This window comes from Gossypium hirsutum, chromosome D12 (genome assembly GCF_007990345.1).
Source record: "Gossypium hirsutum isolate 1008001.06 chromosome D12, Gossypium_hirsutum_v2.1, whole genome shotgun sequence".
NCBI classification, from domain to species: domain Eukaryota; kingdom Viridiplantae; phylum Streptophyta; class Magnoliopsida; order Malvales; family Malvaceae; genus Gossypium; species Gossypium hirsutum.
Window position 1 is genome coordinate 57,823,740 of NC_053448.1, and position 8,608 is coordinate 57,832,347.

General features: G+C 35.0%; 1 protein-coding gene across 1 annotated transcript; it reads left to right on the top strand.

Annotated features, from left to right (window-relative positions):
• Window positions 1-7,402: 7,402 nt before the first annotated feature.
• On the top strand, window positions 7,403-8,364 carry LOC121224577 (probable lipid phosphate phosphatase beta). The gene is made up of 2 exons (XM_041108040.1): window positions 7,403-7,771; window positions 7,954-8,364. Exons 1-2 carry the CDS (start codon window positions 7,619-7,621, stop codon window positions 8,224-8,226), a joined length of 426 nt encoding a protein of 141 aa, XP_040963974.1. The 5' UTR covers window positions 7,403-7,618; the 3' UTR covers window positions 8,227-8,364.
• Window positions 8,365-8,608: the final 244 nt, after the last annotated feature.

The window sequence follows — 8,608 nt, forward strand, 5'->3', positions numbered from 1 at the left end:
AAGCTAACCAATATGGTAAGGGCCCAATTCTTTCAGTCACCTCGAACGGTCCAATGAAAGGTGGACTTAGTTTGCCTTTCTTGCCAAATCTGAAAATTTTCTTCCACGGAATAATTTCATAAATACCCTTCACCAACCTAAAACTCAATCTCTTTTCTTTTCAAATCATCATAAGATTTCTGTCTATTCGAAGCTGCTTTCAAGCAATCCCTAATGACTTTTACTTTCTCTTCTGTTTCTTTGACTAGATCAACCCTGTAAATATATTTTTTTTAAGCTCTATCCAATACAAAGGCGTACGACACTTACGTCTATACAAAGCTTCATAAGTTGCCATCTTCAAACTCGACTGATAACTATTATTATAGGCAAACTCTACCAACGACAAATATTTCTCCAAACAACCTTGAAATTCTAAAACATAACATCTGAGCATATCTTCTAGTAGCTGAATAACTCTCTCTGACTGACCATCGGTGTGAGGATGGAAAGTTGTACTGAAATTCAACTTTATACCCAAAGCTTCCTGCAATTTCCTCCAAAGCGGTAAAGTAAATCTCGGATCTCTGTCTGAGATAATCGATAACGGTACTCCATGTAGTCTGACTATCTATAAAATATTCAACTAGGCCAACTTGTCAAGTGAATAATCCATACGGACTAGAATAAAATGAGCTGACTTCGTTAGCTTATCAATCAGAACCCATATTGCATCTTTCTTTCTCGGTGTCAACGACAACCCTGTTACAAAATCCATGGTAACTCTGTCCCATTTCCACTCAGGAACTAACACAGGCTGCAATAAACGTGAAGGTACCTGATGTTCAGCCTTTACCTGTTTATAAATCAAGCATCTAGAAACAAATTCTGAAATATCTCTTTTGATTCCTGCCCACCAGTACATTTTCTTTAAATCATTATACCTTTTTGTACTACTTGGATGAATAAATAGAGAACTATTATGTGCTTCTTGTAAGATCTTCCAAATAAGCTCATCATTCTTTGGTACACATACTCTGTCTTTAAACATCAAACAACCATCAGAACTGATATGAAAATCAGACTCTACACCCGACTAGCATTGAGCTTTTTTAGCTTGCAACTCACTATCATTTTTCTGAGCTTCATAGATTTCTTCGAGAAACATCGGTTTAGCCATCAACTTAGCTAAAATGGCACCATCATCAGATAAAGCTAAACTGGTATTCAAAGCTCTCAATGCAAATAAAGATTTTCTACTCAAGGCATCAGCAACAACATTTGCCTTACCCGGGTGGTAATCGATCACTAGCTTATAATCTTTAATAAACTCTATCCATCTTCTTTGAGTTATCAAGTACTTCAAGCTTTTATCGTCAGTAAATATTCGACACTTTTCACCGTACAAGTAATGTCTCCAGATTTTCAATGCAAATACAATGGCAGTCAGCTCTAAGTCGTGCGTCAGATAGTTGTTCTCATGAGGCTTTAACTGTCTGGAAGCATATGCGATGACTTTATCTTCTTGTATAAGTACATAACCCTATCCGTTCAAGGATGCATCACTGTAAATCACAAATTCTTTATCCGATTCTAGCTGTACTAAAATAGGAGCTTCAGTCAATAATACCTTTAACTTGTCAAAACTCTGCTGACACTTCTCAGTCCATTCAAACTTGACATCTTTCTACAACAATCTTGTCAATGGGGTAACTATCATGGAAAATCCCTTTACAAACCGTCTGTAATAACCAGCTAATCCAAGAAAACTTCTAACCACTGATACATTCCTAGGTGGTTTCCACTCAACAATTGCTAAAATTTTACTCGGATCAGCTTTAATACCATCATCTGAGATAATGTGCCCAAGGAATCCGACTTCTCAAAGCTAGAACTCACTTTTGCTAAACTTGGCATACAACTAATTGTCCCTCAAAATCTGTAAAATTGTTCTCAAATGTTCGCATGTTCAGTCTCATTAGGAGAATAAATCAGATATCATCAATAAACAAAACTGCAAACTTGTCCATGTACGGTCGAAAGATTCGGTTCATTAAATCCATGAATATGGCAGGAGCATTGGTCAAACCAAATGGCTTAACAAGAAATTCATAGTGACCATACCTAGTCCGGAAAGCAGTCTTCGGAACATCTGATTTTTTAACCCGCAACTGATAGTAACTGGATCTCAAATCTATCTTGGAGAACACAATGGCTCCCTTCAATTGGTCAAACAGATCATCAATTCTAGTAAGGGGATATTTATTTATTTTATTCTCACTTTGTTTAGCTGCCGATAATCTATACACAACCTCATCAAACCATCTTTCTTTTTCACAAAAAGTACTAGTGCACCCCACGGAGAACAACTAGGCCTTACAAAACCTTTATCAATTAATTCCTGCATCTGAGCTTTCAATTCTTTCAATTCTATCGGATCCATTCTATAAGGAGCAATAGAAATAGGAATGGTACCTGGAATCAACTCAATACCAAACTCAACTTCTCTAATAGGAGGCAAACCTGACAATTCTTCCAGAAACACATCGGAAAACTCTCAAACTACTGGCACTGATTCAATTTTCAACTCTGGATCTTTAGTATTCAATACAAAAGCAAGATAAGCTTCATACCCTTTTCTCAAACATTTCTTAGCAGATATAACAGAAATCATGGCAAGAGAACTATCTGACTCATCTGCCTTTTCTTCGAGTCTTGAACTTCAATTTCAGCTTTGCCCTTTTATTTTTCTTTTAACAACTCCTCTGCCTTACAGACTCTCTCAACTAGAACAACAAACTCTTTTATCTTTACAATACTAATTGACAGTCAGATATTATCATTGAGCCCATCCTCAAATCTTTTACACATAATAGCTTCTGTAGATACACACTTTCAAGCATACTTGCAGAGTCTGACAAATTCACGTTCATACTCAGTAACAGTCATCTTACCCTACTTTAACTCAAGGAACTCTTTTCTTTTCTGGTTAATAAACCTCTGATTGATATACTTTTTACGGAACTCCTCCTGAAAGAAATCCCAAGTAGCTCTCTCACTCAGTACAATTGACACAAGAGTCTTCCACCAATGATAGGCCGAATCTCTAAGGAGTGAGACAACACACTTCAACATTTCTCAGGTGTACAGGATAACTCATCAAATACTCTCATAGTATTCTCAAGCCAAAATTCTGCTCTCTCTGCATCTTCATCTTTAGTAGCCCGAAACTCTTCAACCCCTTGTTTTCTGATCTTATCAACTTGTGGCCTTTCTTCTATAACTGTACCTGTACCTGTAACTGGGGAGCTACATGGGGAATCTTAAAATCATGAGGGGGTGGAGGTCTAAAAGCTGAATTCGTACGAACTAACACAGTAAACCATTAATTCATAACTTGGAAGAAGGCTTTTCGAGCCCTTCCTCCCTAACTAACTGTAACGGGCCTTTCACTACCATATGGTGGCACCGTCCCTTCTGTGGGGAACGGACGCATTACTCTGTACTGGCTCTTTCGAGATCCATAACTATAAAAGAAAAACATTTTAAAATCATCAGGAGTCGCCACACTATCAAAATACAAGTATGGCATGTATAGCTAGACTTTTATTCATACTGAATATTCCAAGAACCGGCTAAACCTATTCTGATACCAACAAATGTAACACCCCTTACCCGAGACTATTGCCGGAGTCGAGCACGAGGCGTTACCTGACTTAACTTACTAGTTCAGAGCATAAAAAAAGTTACTTTTAAAATTAATTCACTCACATTTAATCAATATTTCCCTAAAAGAACTCTCGATACCCTAAAACATGCAATGAAAATGGTTCAGGTCCCAACCGGAAACATTAAAAATTTTCTGATTACTTAAACAAATAAAAATAATTTATTTTACTATTCACAATAAAACTGCTCAACAATAACCAAATTTCCATATACATCTACTTTTCACATCATGAATTCATATAACATATACAAAACATATCCATGTATTTCAAGTACATTTTCATAATAATTCGTTTCAAGTTTATATTATTTCATATCAGGATTTTGGTCGTTAAATCAATTAAAATATAGATGGAAACACGAGAAGTACACTCGAGGTGTACAAATCTATAATCATAGATGAACATATTCATCAAACAAATTCCATGTTCATATATCATCATCTTATACTTCCATATATCATGTATCATCATTTTCATGTATTTCAGGCAGATACGTGTAATAATTCATATTGGGATCATATTTTCTCATGTTAGGATTTTTCCTTTTGAATTTATTTGAAATATTGATGGATACACATGTAGTACACTCGAGGTGTACAATTATAATCCGTCAATTCATATTTAGGAGTGCTCATTAGAGCACATAATCAGAAAGCACTCTCTCGAGCCATATAACGGGAAGCTCATATGAGCCATGTAACAGGAAGCATATCCAGGCTGTATAACAGAAAGCTCGTAAGAGCCTAAATCAGAAAGCTCACAAGGAGCCTTTAACGGGAAGTTCTGAAGAGCCATTAATCAGAAGCTTCGGATAGCTATATATCGGGAAGTTCAAGCAAGCCATATCACGAAGCTCCGGAGAGCCACATTACAGGACACCCACAAAGAGCTACAGTATGTCCGCAATACATGCAGGATCACTACCGATCATATAGCAGGACACTCACAAAGTGCTGCGGTATGTCCGCAACACATGCAGGATCACTATCAATCGAGATACTCGCAGGAACCATATAACGGGAAGCTCAAGAGGGCTTACAACGGAATGCTCAGAAGAGCTATGGTGTGTCCGCAACATATGCAGGACTACAACTAATCGGGAATCCTGTATCCATCGAATTTTTATTTATTCAAACGGGATTTAACATATATCAGGCACTGTCGGATATGTGATCAATTTCATGTATTCATAACATTTATACAATTAAAAAATACACATTCAATTCAAACATATAAATATACACAATTTAGTTACACGAACTTACCTCAACAAATGTTCTTGTACGTAAAATATATTAATTCGACACTTTCTCTTTTCCTCATTCTAACTTCAAATTTGGTCAATTCGGATCTATATTAGTAAATTTTACATCAATTTAATACAATTTATACTCAATTCAGTCGAATTCATATCTTAGGCAAAATTACCGTTTTGCCCATTTACTTTTAATTAATGACGACTTCATCCCTAGGCTCGGAAAATAAAATTCATGCAATTTAATCCTTATTCCAAGTAGATGAATTTTACATATAACATTTACAACCCATTCATTTCATAAAATTTATAATTTTTCCATGGATTTCACATCTTTTCAGTTTAGTCCCTAAATCTTTAATTTCATAAAAATTCACTTTACAAAAGCTGTTTATCTATCAAAAACCTTTCATTTTCTACCATAAAACTTCATAATTCATCTATGTTCATCCATGGTAAAACCCTATTACCTTGATAACTTTGCAAAATAATCTCTGAGATAGCTAGATTAAGTTATTATGATATCGGAAAAGTAAAAATCATTAAAAACGGGGAAAAAGTACTTACCTAATAAAGCAAAATAAGTTGACTTGAGCTTAGGTTTCCATGGCTAGGGTTTCCATGCTTTTAATTTGGCAAAGATGATATAAATGATTATATTTTTAGTATTTTATCATTTATAATCTTTTATTATTTTACTTTCCAATTTAGTCCTTTTCTTTAATTTCATAAAAAATCACTTTACAAAAGTTGTTTATCTATCAACAACCTTTCATTTTCTACCATAAAACTTCATAATTCATCTATGTTCATCCATGGTAAAACCCTATTACCTTGATAACTTTGCAAATTAATGGCCGAGATAGCTAGATTAAGTTATTACGATCTCGGAAATGTAAAAATCATTAAAAACGGGGGAAAGATACTTACCTAATTAAGCAAAATAAGTTGGCTTGAGCTTACGTTTCCATGCTTTTAATTTGGGAAATATGATATAAATGATTATATTTTCAGTATTTTATCATTTATCATCATTTATTATTTTACTTTCCAATTTTGTCCTTTTCTTTATTTTATTTTCCATGGATGAATCATCATCCTTAATCACTAAGCATTCAAAACACTGATAACCACCATGCAGAGCCTCATACTTTATTCTACTACTCGTATATTCTTTATAGACTACTCTTTCTGAGTTCAACATGCAAAGTCATATTACTAACCCATACATGCAATAAACATTGAGCAGATCCAAGTAACAACCTCCAACTTAAAGGAGAAAGAAATGTTTTTGGTTCCAGAAAAATTCAGATAACAATATTTTAGAAGAAGGAAAAAGAAGAATAATAACCCTTTATCTCTAAACTCATACACTTATATAGGTATTCCAATTTCTCTTATAAGAGCCCAACACTTGTCACCTGAATTCAGAGCTTGTTTTTCATAATGGCCTACAAAATCTAATTGACTCCTAACTAGATTACCTTATATCATAACTTGAACAGTACTTTAGACATATAGGTACACTATACCTCTAGCGTGAACTCATACCATAACTACTTTTTTACTCTGCTATTATCATTAACTTACACAAAGATTTGTTAGATCTCGACGGACAATACCAACATCTCCTTGAGTGATCAAAATCACCTCAACAAACAAATATCTACTTGTCCCTCTCTACAAAAAAAATTATTCTCTATAAAAAGTCTAATTGGGCCCTTTCTTCTATGGTTGGAAATGAGAGTATTATTAGAATAACATTGAATCAAGAGGTAGATCCAAAGAGTAATTTGTGTGCGTTTATATTTGGAGGATTCTAAATTTTCTTTAAATTCTATGAGAGGTGCAGTGAAATTCACATGACCCTTAAACCCTAAAGGTTAATAGTTGGTCCCATGCCATCTTTATTGTCCATGTTATTGAGAAATTCCTATCTAGCTAATCGGATGTGACCCCTCGAATCTCCTTGTTCATATTTGGCCATACAATTTGGTTATGTGTACTAAAACCTCTTTGATTTGATCTAATCATTTAAACCTTCCTCACTTCCATTTTTTCAAAATAAGTAGAATGTTATTGCATGTTTGAAGTTTGCAAAAAACAAATGGATAATCTACTAGATATAATGCTGATGGTATGTCAAAAAGTACATACTTTATCTCATGGTGTAGTTTTAACAAGTTGGAGCTATTATTATATTCGGCTGACATGTTTAAATTTGATTAGATTAAATGCCCAACAAATTCTTTAGTACATGAAATTAAAGTTACTAATTTGGTATTTTAGGTATTAAACGTTTCAATATTTACATTTGCATAGCTCAAGTGTTTAATATTAAACTGCTTAATTCAATTTGGTGAATGGAAAAGTTTTAAGCTACAAAACAGTAATTGGATGGATGGGTATGGTCTCATATTTGGGATAATAAAGATGGTGATCCAATATATCTTATTATATCCATTAAATTGTCCAACAAAGCCCATAACAAGACACTGATAATTAGCCCGAAAAGGCCCATATTATAAATGGCACCCTTATCATCCAATCAGACCCAAACAGGTAATTGTATGAAAGAATTCACGTTTTAACTGTAAACTGTATTTTGTGAGAGTTAACCGTCCACTCACTCAGCTACCTACCCACGCCGCCAATGGGATTGCCGGAAACAACCACTAAATCATCCTCATCTTTCTTGAAGGCCCTAATAACCATAGACGCCTCAGTTTTACTCTTCCTCCACACAATCTTCAAGCCTATCCTCCCAATTTTCCTTCTCCTCCTCCTCGAATACTCTGCCGATTTCTAGTTTTCCTTCCATGTTTCCCTCTCTTTGTTCCTCGTTTCCTCTTTCTTTTCCTTTCTATTCATCCTTTTCATCTTCGGCCACCTTCTCGACCTCGATTTGATTGGCCTCATCAAACTAACCTTCCGTCGTATCCGTCCTCATTACAACCCAAACACATCCCCCGCTGTTCACGCTGATAACTTCTCTTTCCCAGTGGCCATGCTTCAAGGGTTATGTTTTTAGCTACTCTCTTCCCCCTTATTTATCAAAACCACGGGGGACTCATTTTGGATTTTATTCTACGGTGGGTTAAATTTGAACCCGGTTTGTTTCTATTTGGCGTTTGGGTTTGGGCTATACTGACTGCTATTTCAAGGGTTTTGCTTGGAAGGCATTTCCTTTCCGATGTTTTGGTTGGAGCGTTTGTTAGGGTGCTTGAAGGGATTGTTGCGTGTCGGTTTTTGAGATTTTAGAGAGCATTCTAGAAGGTATGGGGTTTGATTTTTTGTTACTAATGTTTGTACTTTTTACATGGGGGAATTGTTTTGCTTTGTAATAATTGATTTCAAAGTTGTTGATAATTGAAATTCATACTATGTATTTTAAGCTAATTATTTATCACTCTTTGGATTTATTTCAAAATTGTACAATTTATAAGCTTGAGAACTGTTTGCTACAATGTTTCTTTCGCTTTCATGAAGCGTAAGGTTACATATGGTTTCATTTGCCAGACGATATTCTAAATGAGTTTTCCCAGATCATTTTGGCATATTTGCTTACCATAGTCACGTTTTGATGGTATTTTAGTCCTTGATTGGCTGAGGGAAATCATTCTTTTTATGAACACAATATGTT

Bases quoted from the DNA above. Each gene is read 5' to 3' on its own strand.
- LOC121224577 (XM_041108040.1), top strand. From the start codon at position 7,619: ATGGGATTGCCGGAAACAACCACTAAATCATCCTCATCTTTCTTGAAG. The intron at 7,772-7,953 runs TAGTTTTCCTTC...TCACGCTGATAA, and splicing joins TCGAATACTCTGCCGATTTC to CTTCTCTTTCCCAGTGGCCA.